The following is a 23,244-nucleotide window of genomic DNA, read 5'->3' as shown; positions in this document are numbered from 1 at the left end:
CCTCTGACTCTGGGCCCGGTGCCCCAGCAGTGGGTGACTCTTCCTGTCTCACCCTCCAGGGGAGCCAGCGTTGCCTAGAGGGAAAGGCCCCGTGCCCCATTCCCTGCCCCTCTGAGCCAGCCAGTCCCTGCCCTGGGGCCGGATAGGTGCGGGCGCCCCATTCCCTGCCTCTGCCAGCCCCTGCCCTGCGGCCGGATGGGAGTCAGCAACCCCTAGGGGGGAAAGGCCCTGTGCCCCATTTCCCTCCCCCCCTGAGCCAGCCAGTCCCTGGCCTGGGACCGGATGGGAGCCACACCCATCTTGAGGGAAAGGCCCCCCTATGTGTGTGTCTCACCCCCTATCCCTGCCCCCCAGCGAGCACAGCCGACACTGGTTCTTCAAAGGGCGCCTCCTGGTGGACGGGAAGGAGGTCGCAGAGTCACTGTTCGAGTCCATCATGCGGACCCAGGAGAAGAGCAACCCCAACAACATCATCAAGTTCTCGGACAACAGCAGGTGCCTGGGACCTCTATCCGTGGGGATGGGAATGGGGCTCGAGCTCATGGCCAGGGTTGGATTCAAACTCTCACTTCCTCTGGGCTAGGGATGGGGGTGGGGCTCCGTGGCTGACGGCCGTGGCCGGTTCTCTCCCCCCAGTGCCATCCAGGGCAGGACCGTGTGTTCCCTGTGGCCCCGCGACCCGTCCCGCCCCAGCCGCTTCGAGAAGAGAAAGTCGATCCGGCATGTCATCTTCACTGCAGAGACCCACAACTTCCCCACGGGTCAGTGCCGGGGGCAGGAGGGCTGTGTGTGTGCAGGGGAATATATATGTATGGGGGGCTTCTATCCATGGGGTGGCCTGGGGGCATGGCCAGGGGGTTATGTGGCAGTCTGCAGGGGGGACATTGGGGGAAATCCATGGGGGGGAGAGGGTGTCCATGGATCAGGAGTCTGTGGGGGGGGCGGGTGGCAGTACGTGGGGTTATGGGCTGTGGAGGGGTGGATGCTACACGCTTTCCCTGCTCTCCGTGCGCCTGCCCCAGGCCATGAGGTGCAGGGGCCTCCTGTGTGGGGCGGCTGTGGGCCTGGCACTCTGGGGTGTGTGTTTTGGGGGGTACCTAGGAGGGGTGTCTCCTCGCTCTCACCCCCGTGTGCTCCCCAGGGGTGGCCCCATTCAGCGGCGCCGCAACGGGAACAGGCGGGCGGATCCGGGACGTGCAGTGCACGGGGCGTGGGGCCCACGTCATCGCCGGCACGGCGGGGTACAGCTTCGGAAACCTGCACATCCCTGGTGAGAGTAGGGGGGCCCCACTTCCCCCCAGCCACAGCCCCCCTCCACCACCTCCTCCTCCCCTTCCTCTGCCAGGCCCTGGGACTCCTTCCTCAGGCCCACCCTGCCCCCAACTGAAGTCACGGGGCCCTCCTGCCCCTGGGACCAGGCCCCAGGACACTCTTCCCCCAAACCGTGAGCCCCTCCTCCACCTGGCCATGAGCCACAGGACCCTCCACTTCCCACCCTTGGACCTCCCTTGACCTCATCTTCACACCCCAGATAACGAGACACTCCCCCCCCCCCCCCGCCCCGCCTGCGTGCCTAGCCATAGCCGCCCACCCCTGTGCCAGGCCTGCTCCCCAAGGGCTGCGACCGGAGCGTACCCGGGACCTGCATGGTTCTGCCACAGTGCCTGGCTTTCCATGCTCCCTGCACCCACCCCAGGGTCACCTGGCTTGCGGGGGGGGTCTGTTTGGTGACTCAAAAGGATTCACCCCCCCCCCATCAATCTCCTTCTAACCCTGCGGTTGCGAGGCAGGGTCTTCCCTGGGTTACTCCCCACCCCCTCCGTCTCCCCTCCCGCCGTCCCCGCGGGGCACTGCCTGCTGGGCTCCCTGCTCTGGTCCTGGTCCCAGGGCGCTGCGGCTCGTCCAGTCCCCGGCTTCGCCTGGGTTCAGAAGACGTCTTTCCTGCCGCCAACTGAGCCGTCCGGCTGCCTTTTGCGCCCCTTGGGGTTGGGGAGCCCGGCATCCAGGCTGGCACCCCCTGACCGTCTCTCCCTGCCCCCAGGCTACCCTCTGCCCTGGGAGGACCCGGCATTGCCCTACCCCAAGAACTACGCCCAGCCCCTGCAGGTGGCCCTCAGGGCCAGCGATGGCGCCTCTGACTACGGCAATAAGTTTGGGGAACCTGTCCTGGCTGGTGAGTGTTGGAGGGGCCGTTCTGGGGGTTTGGGGGGACCCATCCTGGCGGGTGGGGGCTGAGCTGAATCTTCACAGGGGCCTGCTCCCGAGAGTCACCCCATCAGCTGCCCTGTTGCTCCCCCCTCAGAAGGGGCACCTGCCTGGCCCTCGCCTGCCCTTCTGGGGCGGCCAGGAGGCTGTGGGTTCTAGTCTGTCCTTCGATGGTTGGGGACGCGGCGGGCTTGGGGAGCGCCTGGCAGGGAGGATGCATCCGGCTCTAGGGCGGCCTTGGGGAACACTGGGCAGCGGAGGAAGGGGATGCGTCTTGCTCTGGTGGGGGGGATATAACAACCTGAGCAGGAGAAATGCCAAGCACTAAAGGGCTGTGGTGCCCAGTGGGGAGAGGCGGGGGGGGTGTCTCTGCTCTAACCCCCGCCAATCTCGGGCAGGGTTCGCCCGTTCCTTCGGCCAGCGGCTCCCCAACGGGCAGCGGCGCGAATGGATCAAGCCCATCATGTTCAGCGGGGGGATCGGCGCCATGGAGGACATTCACGTGCACAAGGAGCCCCCCAAGCCTGGTAAGTACCCCCCCACTCTGTGCCACTCCCTAGCAAACCCCCTCTGCCCCCTCCCCCCACATTTTGCAGTTCCCCTATAGCCTAAGAACTGCATCCCCCAGACCCCATGTTGACTGGGAGCAGCCATCTGGCCCCAGGTCTTCCCCTTTGCGAAGGGGAGAGGGGGGGCAAGGGAGAGGCAGTGCCCTGTCATGGGGCTGGGGTGGGTTTTATGGGGTCATACTGTTCGCTCGTCTTCCAGGGATGCTGGTGGTGAAAGTGGGGGGCCCCGTGTACCGGATCGGAGTCGGCGGGAGTTCAGCCTCCTCCATCCAGGTGAGTGAGGAGGGGACCTGGGGGGCAGGGACAGGGGGTTTCCCTGTGGGTGCTGGAGGGGGAGGGATCTCAGTAGAGCCCTGGGCAATGCCCCACCCACTGCCCATACTGCTCGACTTACATCTCTAACGTGACTCCCTCTATCTTCCCCCCCATAGGGGCACCCCGCCCCCTCACTGCCCCCATGTCACCCACCTTCTCTTCCCCCCGCCACAGTGCATCTCACTTGGCCCCCTCTCACAGTGGGGCCTGCCCCCCTCAGCCCTGACCTTGTGTTACCCCCATCCTGCTACACACACCCCTTAACAGTGGGGCCCACGCAGCCCTCTCCCCCATGTCTGTAGTGGGGCCTCCCCGGCCTCCTATCCCTATGTGACCTCCAGGATGCCCCCAACTCACTTCCCAACGAGGCCCACAGTCCTCTGTGTCCAGCACTGCCTGGGCAGTGCCCCTACATGCTCCCCCCAGCCTGAGAGCAGGGAGCAATGGGGGGCATTGGGGCTGTGTTTGGGTGAGCCCTGTGCCCCCTGAATGCAGGGAGACAATGCCAGTAAGCTGGATTTCAGGGGGGGCGGAGGGATCTTTGTTGGGGGAGCAAGGCGGGGGTCAGACCTGTGTCATGGTGACCCCCCATTGTTCTCTCCACCAGGTTCAGGGGACAGTACCTGTGAGCTGGATTTGGGGGTACTGCTGCGGGATCGGGGCTGTATCAAAGGGACGGTGTCAGGGTGACCCCCCGTCTCTCCCCAGCTGCAGGGGGACAATGCCAGTAAGACGGATTTGGGGGTGATGTGAGGAGATTAGGTTGACAGGGTTTGGACTGTATCAGAGGGTCCGCATAGGGCGATCGGTGTCGCTACCCCTGACTCTCCCCCCAGTCTTCTCCCATATGCAGGGGGAGAACACTGGCGAGCTGGATTTGGGGGTGCTGTTGGGAGGATTGGTTGGGGTGGTGGTCAGCTCTGTATCAGAAGGTTTGTGTCGGGTGGTACCCCGCATCTCCCACCAGGTGCAGGGGGACAACACGAGTGAGCTGGATTTCAGGGCGGTGCAGCGGGGAGACCCCGAGATGGAACAGAAGATGAACCGGGTGCTGCGGGGCTGTGTGGAGAGAAAGAAAGCCAACCCCATCTGCAGCCTCCACGACCAGGGGGCTGGGGGCAACGGTGAGGAGGGGCAGAGCCGGGGGAGAGGGATCAGTGCCTGGGGGGGCGTAGTTGTGGGGGGCCTGGTGCCCCAGCAGTGGGTGACTCTTCCTGTCTCGCTCCAGGGAACGTGCTGAAGGAGCTGAGTGACCCAGCCGGGGCTGTGATCTACGCCAGCCGTTTCCAGGTGTGTGGGGACCCCCTGCCCCTCTGCCCCCCACTCCATCCACTTCCAGGTGTGTGGGTTTCCCCTTCCCCCGAGCCTGCCCCATCATACCAGCCACTCCCAGGTGTGTGGGCCTGTCCCAGTTTCAGGGTAGCTGGGCATGACCCCATGGCTCCCCCACTCCATAGTAGGGGTGAGGCTACAACCCCCCGAAATGTACAAGGACTTTCCCCTCTGAGAGGCTGGGCCCAGCCGTAGCCCCCCCATCCCCAATATTCAGTTCAATATTCGACTCACCCCCATGAGGCTGGCTGCAACCCTGCCCTCAGCAGTGCTGTGGTGTGGGGCTGCCAAGCAGGGATGCTCCCGGCCCCCAGCTAGTGACTCCAGGGTGTGTGGGACCCCTGATTTCCCCCCAGCCCCCGACCTCACCATAGGGCTGCTCTCAGCCCCTGACCCCACCCCTGTCCATCACTCCTGAGTATGTGGGACCCCCCACATCCCTCCCCCTCTGGCCCCTTCTGGGTGTGTGGGACCCTGCGCCAGGCCTCCAACCTCCTCCCCTCCCCCCTCCCTGACACCCATGTACCTCCCAGCTGGGTGACCCCACGCTGAGCGTGCTGGAGATCTGGGGGGCCGAGTACCAGGAGTCCAACGCCCTCCTGCTGCGCCCCACCGATGCCGCGCTGCTGCAACGCCTGGGCCAGCGCGAACGCTGCCCCGTGAACGTCGTGGGCACCATCGCCGGGGACGGACGGGTACGGGCACCGGTGTGGGGGAGCCGGGCCGGGGCTGTGGCTGGTGGGGCGGCTGGGGGCACCGGGCCGAGGGACGGGCAGCCGGGAGCTGCATGTGATGATGGCTTGAGCCTAGGGACAGGCAGCTGAGGGGGGACTGGCGCGTGGGAGATGGGCCCGGGGCCAGGACTTGTGTGTGGGGAGGCTGGGAGTGAGGGGCGGGCCTGGTGTGAGCTGGGCCTGGGGAATAATTGGGTTTCATGTGGGGGTCAGGGTGGGGCCTGTGTTATACTTAAAGTACTGCACAGGATCTGTTCAGAGGGGATAAGGCAAACGCCGCATTTATTGGTAATCCACGTATCAATCATACCCTGGATCATACGCATACGATCGATGTTACACTCCCACACACACGCACACTCCGTCTTGTTGTTGTTCCCACCGAGGTGCTCCCCTTCACTTCACTGGCCAGGTGCGTTAGATGGGGGAGAGGTGGATCCGATCCGGAGCGATGCTCCCACGTTGACAAGCCGAGACCTGGGGTCCTCTGCACGACACCTCCCAAGTAGAGCCGCTTCCCTCTCATGCAAATGCAAAATCTGCCTCCGGCGGCGCTTCCTTCGGGATGCCCCGTTTCGTTTCAGAGAGGGTGTTTTCAAAAGAAGGTGCTGGCTTCTCACCCCCAAGGCCGTCAGTATGTCTGATCTTCCGTAGTGAGCCACCTGGCAAGTTTCATTGTGCTTGGCTCTGGCTCCCGTCCCCTTCCAAGGGTTGCAGCTGTCCAGAGGCGCTGCCTTCCACGCCTCGCTCCTTCACCAGGGCAGGCGGTTAAAAGGGGGAGATTTTGTTCTACTCCGAGCGAAAAAACATTTTCCTTCTGCCTTAACTCTCCTTAGGGGCTATAACGTTATGCCAGGGCTCACTACAAAGTTATAAGGATTTGATATAAAGCTGTGTGAAAATAGAGGCAGACAGGGCACATGGGCGACTGGAGGGGTGTCCGTTCTGTGCCGGGGGGGGGCAGGGCACGGGTGGCTGGGCCTGATGGAGTTCGTGGGGGGGGGGGGGGTTATGAGGCGTCTGGGTCTGTGGAGCAGTGCCGGGGGTGGGGTTGGCTGGAACTGGGGAGGGACACTGGGGGGCTCTGTGGAGAGGAAATGGGGGTGTAGCACAAAGGATGAGATGGGGATCCTGGTAGCAGAGATGGGGCTGGGAGAAGAGGGTGCCATAGGATGGGATATCACTGGGGGCAGAGGAGCGGGTGGGCACAGGACACCGGAGAGGGCAGGGCTGGGCACAGGCTGGTTGCCGTGAGAGGGGGCTGGCAGTGGGGCGGGGGTGGCCCCCAGGCAGCGCCTTTCCCAGGCTCCCTGTTGGAGAACCCCTGGCTCCAGCAGGGTCCTGCACGTCTGGATACTTGGGGGGCGACCCCCCTGCAAGTGTTATGAATTACACCTGGTAGGACACGCACACAACTGCTGCGAATTACACCTGGGAGGACACGCACAGTTCGAATCTAGGCTGAGGCACGTAAACAAAGTCCACAACTGCAGAGTTCCCAAAAGACACTTAGTTTATTACGCTCGAGCGTGGTGCCCCCCTGCTAGCCAGGAGGGGACCCTGAATACAGATTATACAAAGGTTATATACTTTTTAGGAAAGCATGTTGCCCTCCCATCGGAAACCTTAGCCAATAAACAAACCCTTGTCTTATCTACCACCTACCCCTGCTTGGTGCATTCCTCGTGCTATACCAGTATGTTGATTACACAGCATGGTCCTAAAGCCATGCATCAGTAACCTTTATTATCAGGATGGGAGGCCTCACATCAAAGGCCAAGAGACAGTGAGTTAGAGACTGACAAAAAACAGATACTGGGAGTCAAGACAGGCTGGAGACAAGGAGGAGGATTTTCACAGGGATTCAGTATCTAAGGATCACTCCTCCTGGTGTATGATGTGCTTGCTTTTAGACAATGGTGGGCCCCAAACCAAAGTGGAGTCACATGTGCTAACTTTTCCTTAACACAAGGGAGGTCCCACGGAGCTACGGGTCAGGGCAGCTGGCTCTGACTCGGGCCCCAGAATTGCAGCGTAGCGGTAGGGCTCAGACTGGGGGGAGGGTTCCAGAGCCAGGCTCCAGCCCGAGCCCCGCGACTACCTGGCTAGTTGTAGGCCCAAGGCCAGGCACGGCCCCGGCTCTGCCCCAGCCCCTTGGGCGAAGCCCAAACGCCCAGCCCAGGGGCAGGAAGCAGGCATCTCTGTGGGGCTGGAGGGTGGGGTGCTAACCGCTGGGCCCCCTGGCCCTCCACACCCCAGCGCATCGGGGCATAGATTGGGGGGGCTGTGACTCGTCACTGACACCCCCGCATGGGTTACCCCCCCTCAGATTGTGCTGGTGGATGACCTGGAGGCCCCAGTGACGGACGTGGCGCCAGTGAAGCCCAGTGGGAAGAAGATGCCAGTCGACCTGCAGCTGGAGTGGGTGCTGGGCAAGATGCCACAAAAGGTACGGGGGGGGACCCTGGGGTCGCACCCACAGATCCCCCCAGACTGCCCCCCCATGGCGCCCCATCTGGGAGAGGCCGGGGCTGGAGTAGCGGGGAGCTCCCCAGACAGATGGTGTCCCCCGCTTGCTCCCCACAGTGTCCCCTGCTGGATTAACTCATGAATGTCCCATCTTTTCTCCAGGAATTTGTCTTGTCCCACAGCAGCCCAGCCCTCCACCGCCTGTGCCTGCCCCCTGGGCTGAGTGTGGGGGACGCCCTGGAGCGGGTCCTGCGGCTGCCGGCCGTGGCCAGCAAACGCTACCTGACCAACAAGGTACCGTGTGGCCCAAGTGAGCTCGTGACGATTCAGAGGGTAGTGCCCCCTGACCCTGTACCTCTGCCCCCGAGTGGCAGTATCCCCACACCTCCTGATCCTGTGTCTCTGCCCTCCCGGAGGGGAAAGTGCCCTGTGTCACGGGGTCCCCGGGCCATGCTCTGGAGCTGCTCCCTACGAAGCCAGGCAGGGCTCTGAGGAGCCTCCTCTCTGGGAGCAGATGGTCCCCAGGGCAGAAGCTCCCACAGCTTCCACCTTCCTGGGTCTGACCTTGGAGCCTTCAGCCTCCCCTGCCCCACCGTGCGCTTCCCACAGCGCGTACGTCTGCCCGGGGTGGGTCCTGGGGAAGCCAGAGGGCCCTGCCCCCCAACTCCGTAGTCAGACGGGACTCAGCCAGCTGGGAAAACAGGAGGTTTATTCGTCGACAGGAACACAGCGTAGGGCAGAACTTGTTAGCACAGAAATCAGTGACTTTCAGCCAAGTCCATCTTGTGGGGAGGGGGGCCCAGAGCCAGGGCTCTGCCCTCCCCGGCACCCCAAGCCAGCCGAGACTGACTCCTTCCAGCTGCGCCTGGCCCCTGCCCTGCCCCTTGCTGCTCCTCCGGCCTTTGTCTCGCTTCCCGGGCCCAGAGTCACCTGTCGCATCCCCCTCCTGGGTTTCAGTGACGAAGTGGCGGCCACAGCATCAGTGCAGGCAGCTGGAGCAGCCCCCGGAAAAGTCACACACGCTTATTCCCACCGCCTAGGCATTGGTGCAATACACAGGGAAACTGAGGCACACACAGCATCCATGAAAACAGTAAGACTCTCAAAGGCTCACATACAACATAACAAGGGAGAACCCCCACCTGTGTCACATCCTGCACCCCCTGACCCCATGTCTCTGTCGTCGTCCCTGGCCCCAGCTCTCTGCCCCCCACCACAGAGGAGTACTGCCACCCTGAGCCGTGTGTCCCTGTGGCAGGTGGACCGGTCGGTGACGGGGCTGGTGGCCCAGCAGCAGTGCGTGGGTCCCCTGCACACCCCCTTGGCCGACGTTGCCGTGGTGGCTCTGTCCCCCTTTGAGACGGTGGGGGCAGCCACGGCCCTCGGGGAGCAGCCAATCAAGGGACTGATCGACCCGGGCGCGGGGGCCCGGCTGGCCGTGGGTGAGGCGCTCACCAACCTGGTCTTTGCCCGCGTCACCGACCTGCGGGTGAGTCGCCCTGTGAGCCATGGGGGGTCTGCTTGGGGAGGGGAGTTTGGGGTGCTGGGGGGGGTCTGCTTGGGGAGGGGACAGGCTGGGGGGGGCTGAGTGGGGAAGGGCTTGTCTGTGTCTGACATTTTCCCCCCATGGCTAATCCTCCTCCTCTTGACCCCCCCTCCCCCCGGATGTGAAGTGCAGTGGGTATTGGAGGTGTAGGGGGCCCATGGGGCTGCATGTGTGTGGGGGGGGATTGGGGCTGTATGGGGGTCCCGTGTCTCACCCCACTTTCTTCCCAGGATATGAAGTGCAACTGGACCTGGCTGGGGGCGGGGGGTATAGGGTTGTGGGCTCATGTGGCTGATTCTCTCCCCCCTTCCCCTCTGGGACGTGAAGTGCAGCAGGAACTGGGGGGGCTGTGGTGCAGTGGGGTGGTTGTGGGGCTGTCAGCAGACCACGGCTGACCCCTCTCTGTCCCCAGGATGTGAAATGCAGTGGGCACTGGTTGTGGGGGCTGTGGGGCGGCCATGGGGCAGTGGGGGGGGAGGGGGCATGGGGCTGTATGGGGGCCCAATGGCTGACCCCCCTCTCCCCCCAGGACGTGAAGTGCAGCGGGAACTGGATGTGGGGGCTGTGGGGCGGTGTGGGGGGGCTATGGGGCAGTGCAGGAGGCATGGGGCTGGCCGGGGCCCCGTGGCTGACCCCTCTCTCCCCCCAGGACGTGAAGTGCAGCGGGAACTGGATGTGGGCGGCCAAGCAGGCGGGCGAGGGCGCGGCGCTGGTGGACGCCTGTAGGGCCATGTGCGCCGTCATGGCCCAGCTGGGGGTGGCCGTGGACGGGGGCAAGGACTCGCTCAGCATGGCGGCCCGCGTGGGCACGGACATCGTCATGGCGCCCGGTGAGTGTGGGGGGTGGGCTCTGCCCCTTCGCCCTGCCCCAGCAGCCCCCCATCCCAGATTCTGTGGGCCCCCTCGCTCCGCTGTCTCCAGCCCCCATGAGTCCCCGGGTCCCCCTCTGACAGGCCTCCACCCTCCCTCGTCCCATGCCAGCTACGCTCAGCAGGCCGGGCATCTGTCCATAGGGAAACTGAGGCACACCACCAGATGCCTCATCTCCCACAAACCTCCTCTGTTAGAGGGGTGTGCACACCAGGGCCGCCCCATGTCCATCCCCAAAGCTACTGCCCCATGCCCCCTCTGCCGCCACTGCAGCCAGTCCTCACTCCCCTATCCACCCCGTAAAGGGTCCCCAATTCATCCCCTGCAGGTGCCCTGGCTTTCTGGCCCCCGGGAGTCCCCAATCCCGGCCTTCCAAGCTATCCTGGCCCCCCAGACTGGCTCTTTCCCCCGCTTCCCCACCCCCCTAGGCTAGCTGGACTCCCCACTGACCCCATCCCATCTCCCCACAGGGACCTTGGTCGTCTCCGCCTACGCCGTGTGTCCGGACATCACGGCCACCGTCACACCTGACCTCAAGTGTCCCGATGGCAAAGGTGAGGGGCGGGGCCTGGTTGGCTCAGGGGAGTGGGGAATGGGGCACAGGCTCTTTCCCTTTTAGGGGGCACCAGCTCCCATCTGGCCCCAGGGCACGGACTGGCTGGCTCAGAGGGGTGGGGCATGGGGCCTTTCCCCTCTCGGGGGCGCTGGCTCTGATGTGCCACAGGCCAGGGACTGGCTGGCTCGGGGACCCTGGTGTCTGGCTCTGACCCCATCTCTCTTGCCCTGCAGGGGCCCTACTGTACGTGGAGCTGTGCCCCGAGCAGCACCGGCTGGGGGGCAGTGCCCTGGCACAGTGCTACGCCCAGCTGGGGGATCGCTGCCCAGACCTGGAGAACCCGGACAGCCTGGCAGCCTGCTTCCGCGTCACCCAGCAATTGCTGCAAGGTGTGTCCGTCCGTCTGTCCGTCCCTGCTGGGGGGGATGAGCCCTGCTCTGGGGGAGGTGTGAGGGGGGCTGGGGGAGGAGCTGGATGTGGGCACCCCCAGGAGTGGAGTGAAGCTGGCCTGGGTGCCCCTCGGGGCTGGGCGGGGAGCTGATGTGGGCACCCCCAGGGTCTGAGGGGCGGGGCTGGGGGGTGGAGTGAAGCTGGCCTGGGTGCCCCTTGGGGCTGGGGGGGAGCTGGGATGCTGGGGGGGACCTGTCCCACCCGGTGCTGTCCCCCCAGAGTCGGTGGTGAGCGCAGGGCATGACGTGAGTGACGGGGGGCTGGTGACCTGCCTGCTGGAGATGGCCTTCGCCGGGAACTGTGGGCTGCAGGCCGAGCTGGTGGCACCGGGGGCCAGCGGTGAGTGGGGGGCCCTGCCCCGAACCCCACAACCTGGGGGTAAATGGGGGACTTCGCCCCGAACCCGTGTCCCGAGCCCCAGAGCCCAGCGGTGAATGGAAAACCCCACCACAAACCCCCTCCCCAAATCCCCGCCCTGAACCCCACAGCCCGGCAGCGAATGGGGGATCCTGTCCCATAACCCCTCCCCAAATCTCTGTCCTGAGCCCTCCCGTAGCCCAGTAGTGAGAGCCTGGACCCCTCCCCCACAAGGCCAACCTCACCGACCACCTCACATGAGCCCCCCCGATCCCCCAGTTCTCCCCCCCCAAGCTGACTCCCCTCGCCCCCCAGCCCTGGAGGTGCTGTTTGCCGAGGAGCTGGGCCTGGTGCTGGAGGTGCCCAGCGCTGTGGCAGGAGACGTCTGCAGACGGTACGAGGAGGCTGGAGTGCGATGCCTGCCCATCGGGCACACGGGACCCCTGGGCCCCCAGTCCATGGTGAGTGGGGCTGCGGGTCGGGAGTGAGGGGCACCCGGCAGAGCTGGGGGGGAGCCCAGGGCTGGGCTAGCAGGGGCTGCGGGTCGGGAGGGGCACCCGGCAGAGCTGGGGGGAGCCCAGGGCTGGGCTAGCAGGGGCTGCGGGTCGGGAGTGAGGGGCACCCGGCAGAGCTGGGCTAGCAGGGGCTGTGGGTCGGGAGCGAGGGGCACCCGGCAGAGCTGGGGGGGAGCCCAGGGCTGGGCTAGCAGGGGCTGCGGGTCGGGAGTGAGGGGCACCCGGCAGAGCTGGGGGGGAGCCCAGGGCTGGGCTAGCAGGGGCTGTGGGTCGGGAGTGCGGGGCACCAGTGCTGCAGTCCCCCGGCCCACCCCCTGCGTGCCCCCTAGGTGCGGCTGCGGGTGAACGGGCAGGAGGAGCTGGTGTGGCCCGTGGGGGACCTGCGCGCCCTCTGGGAGGCCACGAGTATCCAACTGGAGCGGCTGCAAGCGTCACCCCACTGCGTGGAGCAGGAGGAGAGGGGGCTGGCACAGCGCCAGGGCCCCAGCTTCACCCTGACCTTCGACCCCAAGATTGCGCCCCCGCTGCTGTGCCAGATGGGTGAGGGCCGGGGCCCCGGGGGGGAGGGGCTCACTGGGGGGAGGAGGGGTGTGTGGGAGGGGTGTCCCCAGATCGCTGTGGAGAAAGGAGCTCTCTGGGAGGGAGGGGTGTGTGGGCGGGGGTGTCCCCAGGTCCCCGTGGCGGGAGGGGGGGGGTCTCTGCCAGTGGGGGTGCACTGAGCCCAGCAGGCCCTGGTCTCTAACCCCACCTTTGCCCCCAGCCCAGCCGGGCCCGCGCGTGGCCATCCTGCGCGAGGAGGGCAGCAACGGGGACCGCGAGATGGTGGCAGCCTTCATCATGGCGGGGTTCCAGGTGAGACCTCCCCACCCCCACTCCGAACCCTGGCGTCCTGCCCCGCCCCCCGACTCTAACCCCTCGGCCCCACCCCCCTCTCTCCCCAGGCCTGGGACGTGACCATGCAGGACCTGTACGTAGGGGAGGTGACTCTGGAGTCGTTCCGGGGCCTGGTCTTCGTGGGGGGCTTCAGCTACGCGGACGTCCTAGGGTCTGCCAAAGGTGAGACCCCTGCCCGGGAGCCAGCCAGTGCCCCCCTCACCTCCCGACCCAGCCAGTGCCCCCCTCACCTCCCGACCCAGCGTGTCCACTCCCCTCGCCCCCCGCCCAGCCAGCGTGTCTCTACCACACCCCCGCCCAGCCAGCGTGTCCACTCCCCCCGCCCAGCCAGCGTGTCCACTCCCCTCGCCCCCTGCCCAGCCAGCGTGTCTCTACCACACCCCCGCCCAGCCAGCGTGTCCACTCCCCTCGCCTCCCGCCCAGCCAGCGTGTCTCCACCACACCCCCGCCCAGCCAGCGTGTCTCTACCACACCCCCGCCCAGCCAGCGTGTCCACTCTCCTCGCCCCCCGCCCAGCCAGCGTGTCTCTACCACACCCCCGCCCAGCCAGCGTGTCCACTCCCCTCGCCCCCCGCCCAGCCAGCGTGTCTCTACCACACCCCCGCCCAGCCAGCGTGTCCATTCCCCTCACCCCCCGCCCAGCCAGCGTGTCCACTCCCCCCGCCCAGCCAGCGTGTCTCCACCACATCCCCCTCCGAGCCAGCGTGTCCACTCCCCTCGCCCCCCGCCCAGCCAGCGTGTCCCCACCCTGGGGCTAGCTGGAAGCCGGCACCCCCTAGAAGGGACAGGCTCCGAGCCCCGTTCCCCACCCCTCTGAGCCAGCCAGTCCCCGTCGGGGGCCAGGTTGGAGCCAGTGGCCCCTAGAAGGGAAAGGCCCCGCGTCCCATTCCCCCCAGGTGATTGACCCCCAGTGTGCCTTTTTGTCCCCAGGCTGGGCAGCTTCGGGGACCTTCAACCCCCGGGCGCGAGCCCAGTTTGAGGCCTTTCACCGGCGCAGGGACACGTTCAGCCTGGGTGTCTGCAACGGCTGCCAGCTGATGGCGCTGCTGGGCTGGGTGGGGGGCGAGAGCCCCACGAGCGATCCCCCGGGTGAGTGGGGCTGGGGGGAGGGGCCTGTCGGTGGGCTGGAGGGTTTGGGGAGGTGTCTGGGTGGGGGAGTGTCACGGAGTCCCTGGGCGATGCTCTGGAACTGCTCCCCATGAAGCCAGTCAGGACTCTGGGGCAGTCGCCTTTCTGTGAGCAGCCTGTCTTCAGGACACACAGCTCACACAGCTTCCACCTTCCTGGGTCTGACCTCGGAGCATTCAGCATCCTCTGCCCCTCCGTGCGCTTCCCACAGCGAGTCCGCTCAGGCGGGGCTCCTGGGGAAGCCAGAGGGTCCTGCACCCCAACTTCGCAGTCAGACGTGACTCTCAGCCAGCCAGTAAAACAGAAGGTTTATTAGATGACAGGAACATGGTCTAAAACAGAGCTTGCAGGTGCAGAGAACGGGACCCCTCAGCTGGGTCCATTTTGGGGGGCAGTGAGCCAGACAACCACGTCTGCACTTCACTCCATGTCCCAGCCAGCCCCAAACTGAAACCCCCTCCAGCCCCTCCTCCTCTGGGCTTTGTTCCTTTCCCGGGCCAGGAGGTCACCTGATTCCTTTGTTCTCCAACCCTTCAGCTCTCACCTTGCAGGGGGGGAAGGGCCCAGGCCATCAGTTGCCAGGAAACAGGGTGTCGCCCATTCTCTGTGTCCAGACCCCTTCACACACCTGCCCTCTAGGGCTCTGCAATGATCATACACCCTTACTCCACCCCCTAGATACTTAAGAACTGCATAGGGGAAACTGAGGCACCCCCACACTATTCAGAGGAAACATTAAGAACAGTCCCACTTCGTCACAGGGAGTCTAGGGCAGGGCTCACTCAGCCTGTCTGTCCGCAGGTGGGGCCGTCCGTCCCGGGGTGCTGCTGGCCCCCAACGATTCGGGCCGGTTCGAGTCGCGTTTCGTGGCGCTGGCCGTCGAGCAGAGCCCAGCGGTGATGCTGCGGGGCATGGCTGGCTCCACCCTGGGAATCTGGGTGGCTCATGGAGAAGGTAACAGCTCTGGGGGGCTGCTCGCTCCGTCCCGTATACACAGCTCCACGCCCCACCCCAGCGCTGGGTGAGGGGTCCCTGTATAACCAGCCTCTGCGTCCTACCCCAGAGGAGTGGCTGGGGGGTCCTTCCCTAATATGGTGGGAGGGGTCCTTGCCCTGGACTCCCCCCCCCGTCGGGTGTGTCTCTCCGTCGAGCCATGGTCCTGTGTGTGTTGCTCTCGAGGTGTCCGTGCGCCTGAGACGGGAAGGCTTTTCCCCAGCAGGCTCCGCTGGGCCGTACCTGCCCCCTTCTCCCCCTCAAGCTGCTCCCCAAGAGCGTGGAGCATGGTGCGGCCCGACCATCTCTCCGGTTCCTTTGCAGCACCCGTGGTCGGAGACGGGTCCTCCAGCCGACGTGGTGGGGGTGGGGGTGGGGGAGGGTAAATTGTTCGTGCTTAACCGTCAGTGGCCGAGCATTGGGGTCCCCTTCAGCAAACGGGGGGCACCTCGAGAGAGGTGCCTCTGGATTGGACTCTGGTGCGACCATTGCTGGGATCCTGGCATCCAGTTCTGGTGCCCTCAGCTCAAGAAGGCCTGAGTCGATTGCAGAGGGGTCAGCGAGGAGCCAGCGGGGTTGCAGGCCTCCAGGTAGCATCGAGCACTGAAGTTAAAGCATCGTCCATCCTGGTTAGCCCAGAGCCCAGCCATGCTGTGGTGAACCCCTGGGCTCAAGCTCCGTCTGTCTCTCTGTCTGGCTCCAGCTGAGAGCCCCAACTCCTTCCAGCCCCCGACTCTTATTTCCCCACCCCCAACCTGTCCCGTCCTTTGTTCTCCGGCTGGGGAAATGCTGTGTAGCCTCCCCGAGGAGAGGTGGAGGGGTGCATCGCCCTCTGGGTTGTTGGTAGCTTGGTGTCACTGTCCAGGCCATTGTATTTGCCTTCATCTTCTGAGATGCTCCATTGATACAGGGGCTAAGGCTCCTGCAGCTCGGTGACACCCCCACCTATGTTCCTCAGCCGGTCCCAAGAGCAAACAGCCCTTTCCCACCCCACTGGGTCACAAAGCAGCAAACAGGGGAAACTGAGGCACACAGTGGCTTCCAAAAGATTGCCAAATATTCCAGCTTCGGCACACCTGCCTTCTAGCCAAAGCCACGTGCCACCAGAGAGCTCCACTCTCTGGATGTCTGATGAGCCTTAGTGTCCCCTCTGCAGAGAACGAGACGTAGGAGAGGGGAAGCGAGCTCCTCGTAGAATTTCAGGCTGCGACCTGCCTGCTCCACCCGTCCCTGGACGGTTATGGCAGGTCGGCTCCGGGGTGTCTCTCTTTTGGAGTCTGGTTCCCTGGCTCGTACAGTAGCTGGAGCTCTTGGAGAGGGCGATTCCTGAGTGTGTCCCCCCCCGCTCTCCTTCCCCGCCCCCGCGGGTCCTTCCCCCAGAGGGTGTTTTGTTTGCCAAGGAGAAGGAACTGGAGAGCTCTGTGCTCAGTGTCTCGGTCCGGTGCAGGAGGAGAAGGGCGCAGGCGCTGGCCACAGCTAAGGAAAATCCCCCCGCCTCAGCACGTGAAGGGCCTGCCCAGCTCAAGTGGAGCACGTCGGGGTCCGCACAACCGGGAGAACCCCCGTTGCTGTACAGGGCAAGCAACTGGGCTCCCCACTCCCTGCCCTGCTGGCCATCGTGACAGTGAGAGAATGTGCGGGGGGGCTTTATCTGTCTCCCTCCCACGCCCTCCCCAGCTCGCATGCGGTTTCACACTCCCGAGGCAACATCGGGGTATGGAGGCGGTGGGCCTGTTGTGGGGGGGTGTCCCGCTGGGGCTCTCTGCCCATCTCACCCCTTCTTTTCTCCTGCCCCAGGTCGGATGCGGTTCCGCTCACCCGAGGTGCTGGCTGCAGTGACATCGGGGGGCTTGGCCCCGCTGCGCTACGTGGATGACCAGGGCCAGCCCACCCAGGAGTACCCCCTGAACCCCAACGGCTCCCCGCTGGGCATCGCCGGGCTCTGCTCGCCCGACGGGCGCCATTTGGCCATGATGCCCCACCCTGAGCGCTGCATCCTGCCCTGGCAGTGGGCCTGGATGCCTCCCGACTGGCGCCGCACCATGAAGGTCTCGCCCTGGCTGCGCATGTTCCAGAACGCCTGCGAGTGGTGCCTGGAGCACCCCGAGTGGGAGTTCTGACTGCGGAGCCCCTCGCCAGCCGGTCTCGTATCCCAAGGTTTGTCCCCGGGCCGGGACCGGCACAAAACCCGCCCTGGTTTTATCCGGTGTCGACTGGGGAGGCGGGGCTATTTCAGGAGCACATGGCCCCGCCCCCTCCGCCGTGACCTCCTACGCACCGTGCATATGAGGTCATGCTGGTGGGGGCTGGACGATGCGCTCTTAAAAATGCCCCCTCCTGCAGTGTGACTGTCTGTGCACCGGGCATGTGGGGTGAGGTCATGTTAGAGGGGGCGGGGTTTGTGTGAGAGAGTTTGAATGGGGGCGGGGTTACATGAGAGGAGGCGGGTCCACACTGTTCCCAGAAGGTCCTTAGCCCTGATCCCTACAGGGCCAGCCACCCCCAGCCTGGAGACCTGTCAGCAGTTCCCCTTCCTGGCCACTGGGGACAGACTTGAGGAGGAACAAAAGCAGGGGTGTGAGGGGTTCAGTGGGGAATAAAGTTGGGGGGGGGGTTGTGGGAGAGGCAGGTTTGGAGAGAACCTGGGGAGGGGTTCATTGGGGGAATTGAGCTGGGCGGCTGGGGGTGAGGACAGGCCCAAGAGGAAGTTGGTGGGGTTTAGTGGTGGGCCTGGTGAGTGGGGAGCGGCTGTCTGAGCAGCCCCTGCTTGCTGGTTAATGGGTCTGGGGGGCTGGAGCCCAGAGGAGAGGGTGGACCTACGCTCCCACCAGACCCGGGGAACAGGGTGTGGGAACCCCCTCGAAGGGGCCACGAATGTCTGAAAGGCCTGGGGGAGACTGGGGGGTGAGGAAGAGTGTGACTCAGAGGGGATGGCTGATGGGGCAGAGTTGCAGGGGGCAGTGGAGGACAGCTAATGCCGTTGCTGTAGATCGGGGCTTCTCAAACTGGGGGTCGCGAGGTCATTATGTGGGTGGCTGCGAGCTCTCAACCTCCACCCCAAACCCGCTTGCCTCCAGTATTTATATTGTTGTTAAATATGTTAAAAACTGTTTAATGTTTGTTTGAGGGGGCACTCGAGGTTGCTGTGTGAACAGGGTCGCCAGTAAACCCGTCCAAGCCCCACTGCTGTGGATGGTGGTTCATTCCTCCCCGTGACAATCCAGCCAGGCCCTTTTGCTGTCCCCAGCACCTCAGTGATGCAATCGTGTGTGGCGGGGTGTCAGGTCTTCCCTGGCGCACCGGGGTACTTCCTTTCTTTCCCCACCCTGGAATGAACTCCGCCACCCTCCCTCCCCAGCCTGCCATGAGCTCGCAGCCGCATCCCGAGGGGAGCAAACCCCGGCTCGGACAAGAGACACAGAGATGCTGCTGCTCGTCAATTTGTGGAAAGGAAAAACTGGTTTTTCAACTGGACTTTGGCTCCGAGGAAGGGAGAGTGGAAAAGCCCAGAGCTGTCTTTGGGCTGAGGCTGGGTCTCCTCGGTGGTGGGACTGGCCAGCTGGAGACGATCCCAGCCCAGGGCCCAAGGGGGAGGTTGGAATTTCTCACCCCACCCCTGCTCCCTGGAGCCCCGCAGGGAAGCGGGAGGAGGTGGGGCAGGCAGATGGGGTGTTCGGAAGGGTTGGGCCGAGGGTTTAGGTAGCACAGGCTCAGGGAACTGGAGGACATATCAACCCTGGTGTCCGTATCCTCCGAGATCTGCCCAGCGGGGTCTCGATCTCGCTGTGAGTCTGCAGCGCCTGGAACCGAGCTGGGGCCTGCGAGGAGTGGCGGGGGAGTTTGAATCCCCTGCTCTGGGCAGGGATTGGTTGGATGAAAGCCTTCTGCTGGGCTCTTTCCAGTTCTGTGTGATTTATCTCCTGGTCCTATTTCCATCTGCACTCCCGTTGCCAGCCCCAGCTGCCGGCCTCAGCTCTCCCCCGTAGCAATCACGGAGCTGCAGCTCTCACCGAAACTGTCCTCTGCAGACGCCTGCCGCCAGGGTTTTTCTCCTTAGTTGGGGGGAGATTCATGTGACTGTTTGGGTAACAATATTCAAGGAAGTATTTGTTCATTAGCTGGCAGCAGCTCGGCCTTAAGTGGAGGCCAGTTTGTGTGTGTCACTCTTAACTTGTGGTCCCATCAAAGGGATCCTTCCACGCTCCCCCCAGCAGCCCCCAAAGCCATGTAACAGGCTGACCTGTCCTCCACTTCCAGCATCGCACTGAGCTGGGCTTCCAGCCCTCCCTCGGAGAGCGGGGCTCAGCCTTTGGGGTTGGAGCCATCGGCCCCCACCCGTCGCTTTGCTGTGGCTTTGTGGGTTTCCGTTTTGTGGGGCAGCAGCATGGCCTGGTTGTTGGGCAGGACCCCTTGCCCGGCCGCCTGTTGAGCTCTTTGTCATTGCGAGTGGCTGGGGGGGTAATCGGGGGTTTCTTGTCCCGGGCCGCGTTGCCAGACAGCTGGAGGATTTCAGCCGTGGGCTGGTGCCCGCAGCCCGAGTGAGGCTTGCCCTGAGCCTGCTGCTTGCCGTCAGCCACTAGCCATGCATTTCCCCCATTTGCCTGGGGGCACCCAGCTCCCCTGCCTCGGTTCCTGTTTCTGCCTGGCAGCGAGATGGGGAGGGGCTTGCACAGGGGAGGGGACGGGCGTTTGCCTCACCCCAGAGTAATTTGCAGGTTCCTGGGCCCAAGCAGCAACCCCACGGCTGGGCCTGCCCCGCACATACCCTACGCGCCAATTGTGCGCCAGGGATGGCGCCCGGCCTAGCGGACGGAGCCCAGGAGCGGCGTCCCGGGCGCCTGGATTCCCTTCCCAGCACTGCTGCTGTCCCTGGTCAATTCCCCTCCCACTGCCTCAGTTTCCCTGTTGTCAAAATCCTGGCCTGGGGGCTGCCGCTTTGCCAGCTGCCCACCTGTAAGAACTGGGAGGTGAGCCGGGAAAGCGGGGGTCTTGGTAGAGATAATGACTGGGGGGGGCGGGATTAGATTTCTGATTATTTCATTCTATTGCAGTTGCGGCTCAGCATCCCAGTCCCTGCCCTGGTGCCCTTTGGGGCCAGGTGCTGCATGAGCACAGGGGGACAGAGAAGGAGGGAGCCCCATGTGTCCTCTGGCCTTAAAATCGATCAGTGGGGGTCATTGGCTCCATTTTATGGACAGGCAAACTGAGGCACAAAAGGGGAAGTGACTTGCCCAATGTCACCCAGTAGAGCTGAAGCTAGAACCCAGGAGACCTGGCTCCCAGCCCCCCTGCTCTAACCACTAGCCCCCCACTTCCCTCCCAGAGCCAGGGAGAGAACCCAGGAGTCCTGACTCAAGAGGAAAGATGGAGGGACGCCCACCCCAGAATAACCCAGACCCCCATGGTTGGAGCACTTAGTTGGGAATGGCCAGACATGGGTCGGCTCCAGAGTGGGGATTCAAACCGGTGTCTGAGCTGGGCGTCCTGCCCGAGTGGCTACAAGCTGGACACTTGCCCCAGCCCTCTCGGGTATGTGACGTGAGCCCTTCCTCTCCTTCACTTTCCTTCAAACGGCTCGCGTCGCCTCCCTTGAACCCATTGTATTGGACCCGAAACGAACCTTTTCCGGCCATTTTGAGTCCCCCAAAATTCAGAAGCGCCTGGTTCCACCCCGAGCAATTATTCTGCTCATTGCCAGGCCGGCCAGCCAGGGGGCAGTGAGACGCCTGCCCAGCGCTGCCTGGCTCCCCTCCACTCTCATGCTTCAGGGCCACCTTCTGCAGGGGTCAGGAAGGTTTATTTCCTCCCACGTGCAGACTACATGGTGTAACCGTCTCCCCATCCTCTCCGTGGCCCACCGGCCGGGGGAGTCTCCCCACAACCCTCCTGTCTGAGATGGGAGGGGTTGGGCTCAGCACCCCCTCGGGGGGCCTCCCTCCCAGGGACGAGTGAGCTGGAGCGCAGAGCCCACGGCTGCGCGCCAGGGGCAGAAAGGAGCCAGCCTCCCATGGCGCAGCCTTGCTCATCCCACAGGGCTCAGGGACGGGCTCCTCAGGGCAGGGGGAGACTCAACGCCACCAGGCTGGTGGGGCAGGGTGGGGGGCGATGGGTGGGCAGGCAGCCTGGGCCCAGACAACAAGTCCAGCGGCTACCAAGGGCCTCAGCCCTGGCCGATGCCCTCAACCTCACCCCCGTGTTCCCTGGCCCCCCGTCTCCCTTCCTTCCCCATGGCTCCACCCACTTCCTCCTCCCCTCCCTCTGGATTGGGGGCAGGGGTACCCGGGGCGGTTCTCCCACGTGCACCCTGCCGGCGTGGGACGCGCCCGGGCAGCAGCTCGCGGGGCTCACGTCACGCCCGTCACGGGAGGGGTGAGTCACCCCCGGCGGGCACGGCCCACGCCACCTGCCTGCCCGGGGCCTGCCCTGAGTCACCGGCGCGCGGGGATAAAGGGAGCCGGGGGCTGCGGGCTCCTGCCAGCGGCCATGGCCCTGCCGGGGGAGGAGGACGAGCTGGCCACGGTGCCGGCCCGGCTCCAGGAGCGCTGCCTGCCGGGGCGCGGGAAGACCTACCGGCACTTCCTCTTCCGCAGCCGGCTGCAGGGGCCCGGCGGGAGTCCCTGGGGCGGGCCCGGCTGGTGCTGGGCTGCCGGGACGAGGCCGTGCGGGCCCGGCTGCTCCGGGAGGACGGGCTGAGCCTGGCGCGGGCCGTGCAGATCTGCCGGGAGGCCGAGGAGACGGGCAAGCCGGGCCAGCGCCGCCGGGGGCGGGGCAGTGGGCCCACGGAGCCGCCAGCAGGAGGGACCCTGGCTGCGGGCAACCGCCGGGCCCCGAGTGCCAGGCGAGGGACTGGCTGCGGACCTACGTGTGAGGGGCAGGCGTGTCCTTGGGCCGACGCTGGCCTTTGGGGTCACCAGCTCTTCCCTTCCTGGGGCTCGCCCGCCCCCTGCGCGTGGGGAGACCTGTCAGCCCCCCCACTGCCCCTGCCTGTCTCCCATTCCCCTCCCGCCAGACCGGCGCTTCCTTCCCCGACCAGCCCTGCTTTGGCCCTGGGCCGCTCTGCAGTCCTCTTCCTTGAACGGGGGTGCCGCTGGCTGCTTCCCCCAAGGGGCCCTGCACCCCGACCCCGCAGTCGGCCGCGACTCTCAGCCAGCCTGGCAGGTTCCGGAGACGGGGGGGACACAGCCTAGACCGGAGCTGGTGAGCACAGGAACTGGCAGCCCCTGCGGCCAGACGGGTCGCGAACGCTTGAGTGACACCGGGGGGAAACTGAGGCACCCACCCAGTCTTCAGACAAAACATGGAGGACATTCCCACTTTGTCACACACAGCCCCCCCCCCCCCCCCCCCGCGGCAGGGTCTGCTGCACAGCGCCTGGTCCTCGCACCCGCCACACCGAGGGCACCCTGGGGTCTCATCCAGGGCAGGTCATGCCCCAGGGAGCGACGGCCTCAGGCTCTCTGCAGACTCAGGAAGCCAATTCCACGTGTGCCCTGTTTCCTTGCTGGGCCACCGAACGCCGCAGGCCAGATGCTCTGTGGGCCTGTGGGAGCCGAGCCCCACCCAGTCTCAACTCCTCCCCACTGCCTGTCCCGTCACCCCACGCTCTCCGTGGGGCTTCCCCTGCTCCCAGGCCCAAGACACGGCTGCCTCTGGGGCGGGGCGGGGGAATCCCTCACCCGCTGCGGAGATGCGGCCACCTCTGGGGTGGGGGCTGCTATTGCTCCTGAAGCACAGCCCTCCCCCCCCAGCTCGGGGGTGGCCAAGCCCTGCGTGGGACCCACGGCTCAGCCCCCTTGGGCACCACTGTGGATCCACCCCCGGGGCCGAATAAAGGGACTGGAGACAACCAGCACCGGGGTCTGTCCATTGTCGGGGCCCGGGCTTCCGGCTGTTAGGACAGGGCTCGTTCAACCCGCCCCCCCCCGCTGCCCTGCGCCCCCTGCTGCCCCCCCCGTCCCTGCTACCCCACGCCCCCTGCTGCCCCCCCCAGTCCCTGCAGCCCAGCGCCCCCTGCTGCCCCCCCGGTCCCTGCTACACGGCGCCCCCTGCTGCCCCCCCCAGTCCCTGCAGCCCAGCGCCCCCTGCTGCCCCCCCGGTCCCTGCTATCCGGCGCCCCCTGCTGTCCCCCCTGCTCTGTGCAGCCCAGCGCCCCCTGCTGCCCCCCCGGTCCCTGCTACCCGGCGCCCCCTGCTGCCCCCCCCAGTCCCTGCAGCCCAGCGCCCCCTGCTGCCCCCCCGGTCCCTGCTACCCCACGCCCCCTGCTGCCCCCCCCAGTCCCTGCAGCCCAGCGCCCCCTGCTGCCCCCCCGGTC

General features: G+C 65.3%; 1 protein-coding gene across 3 annotated transcripts in view; it reads left to right on the top strand.

Annotated features, from left to right (window-relative positions):
- The window catches only part of LOC125628592 (phosphoribosylformylglycinamidine synthase-like), a 29,162-nt gene extending 11,046 nt beyond the window's left edge, over positions 1-18,116 (top strand). For 2 of the 3 annotated variants that reach the window (XM_075123888.1, XM_075123887.1), the window contains exons 7-29: positions 355-495; positions 637-761; positions 1,142-1,270; positions 2,042-2,173; positions 2,604-2,732; positions 2,974-3,047; positions 4,057-4,213; positions 4,318-4,379; positions 4,955-5,116; positions 7,485-7,604; positions 7,787-7,918; positions 8,883-9,113; positions 9,820-10,000; positions 10,511-10,594; positions 10,830-10,985; positions 11,266-11,385; positions 11,719-11,864; positions 12,248-12,458; positions 12,679-12,770; positions 12,860-12,974; positions 13,743-13,901; positions 14,742-14,894; positions 16,731-18,116. In XM_075123888.1, coding sequence (XP_074979989.1) covers positions 355-495; positions 637-761; positions 1,142-1,270; positions 2,042-2,173; positions 2,604-2,732; positions 2,974-3,047; positions 4,057-4,213; positions 4,318-4,379; positions 4,955-5,116; positions 7,485-7,604; positions 7,787-7,918; positions 8,883-9,113; positions 9,820-10,000; positions 10,511-10,594; positions 10,830-10,985; positions 11,266-11,385; positions 11,719-11,864; positions 12,248-12,458; positions 12,679-12,770; positions 12,860-12,974; positions 13,743-13,901; positions 14,742-14,894; positions 16,731-17,053 — 3,334 coding nt within the window. In that variant the 3' untranslated portion in view covers positions 17,054-18,116. The remainder of the gene's footprint in view (positions 1-354; positions 496-636; positions 762-1,141; positions 1,271-2,041; positions 2,174-2,603; positions 2,733-2,973; positions 3,048-4,056; positions 4,214-4,317; positions 4,380-4,954; positions 5,117-7,484; positions 7,605-7,786; positions 7,919-8,882; positions 9,114-9,819; positions 10,001-10,510; positions 10,595-10,829; positions 10,986-11,265; positions 11,386-11,718; positions 11,865-12,247; positions 12,459-12,678; positions 12,771-12,859; positions 12,975-13,742; positions 13,902-14,741; positions 14,895-16,730) is intronic. The other variant, XM_075123889.1, reaches the window with a different exon arrangement.
- The last annotated feature ends 5,128 nt before the right edge of the window (positions 18,117-23,244 follow it).

This window comes from Caretta caretta, chromosome 28 (assembly GCF_965140235.1).
Source record: "Caretta caretta isolate rCarCar2 chromosome 28, rCarCar1.hap1, whole genome shotgun sequence".
Classification (NCBI taxonomy): Eukaryota; Metazoa; Chordata; order Testudines; family Cheloniidae; genus Caretta; species Caretta caretta.
This window is presented reverse-complemented; position numbering and strand designations above follow the sequence as displayed.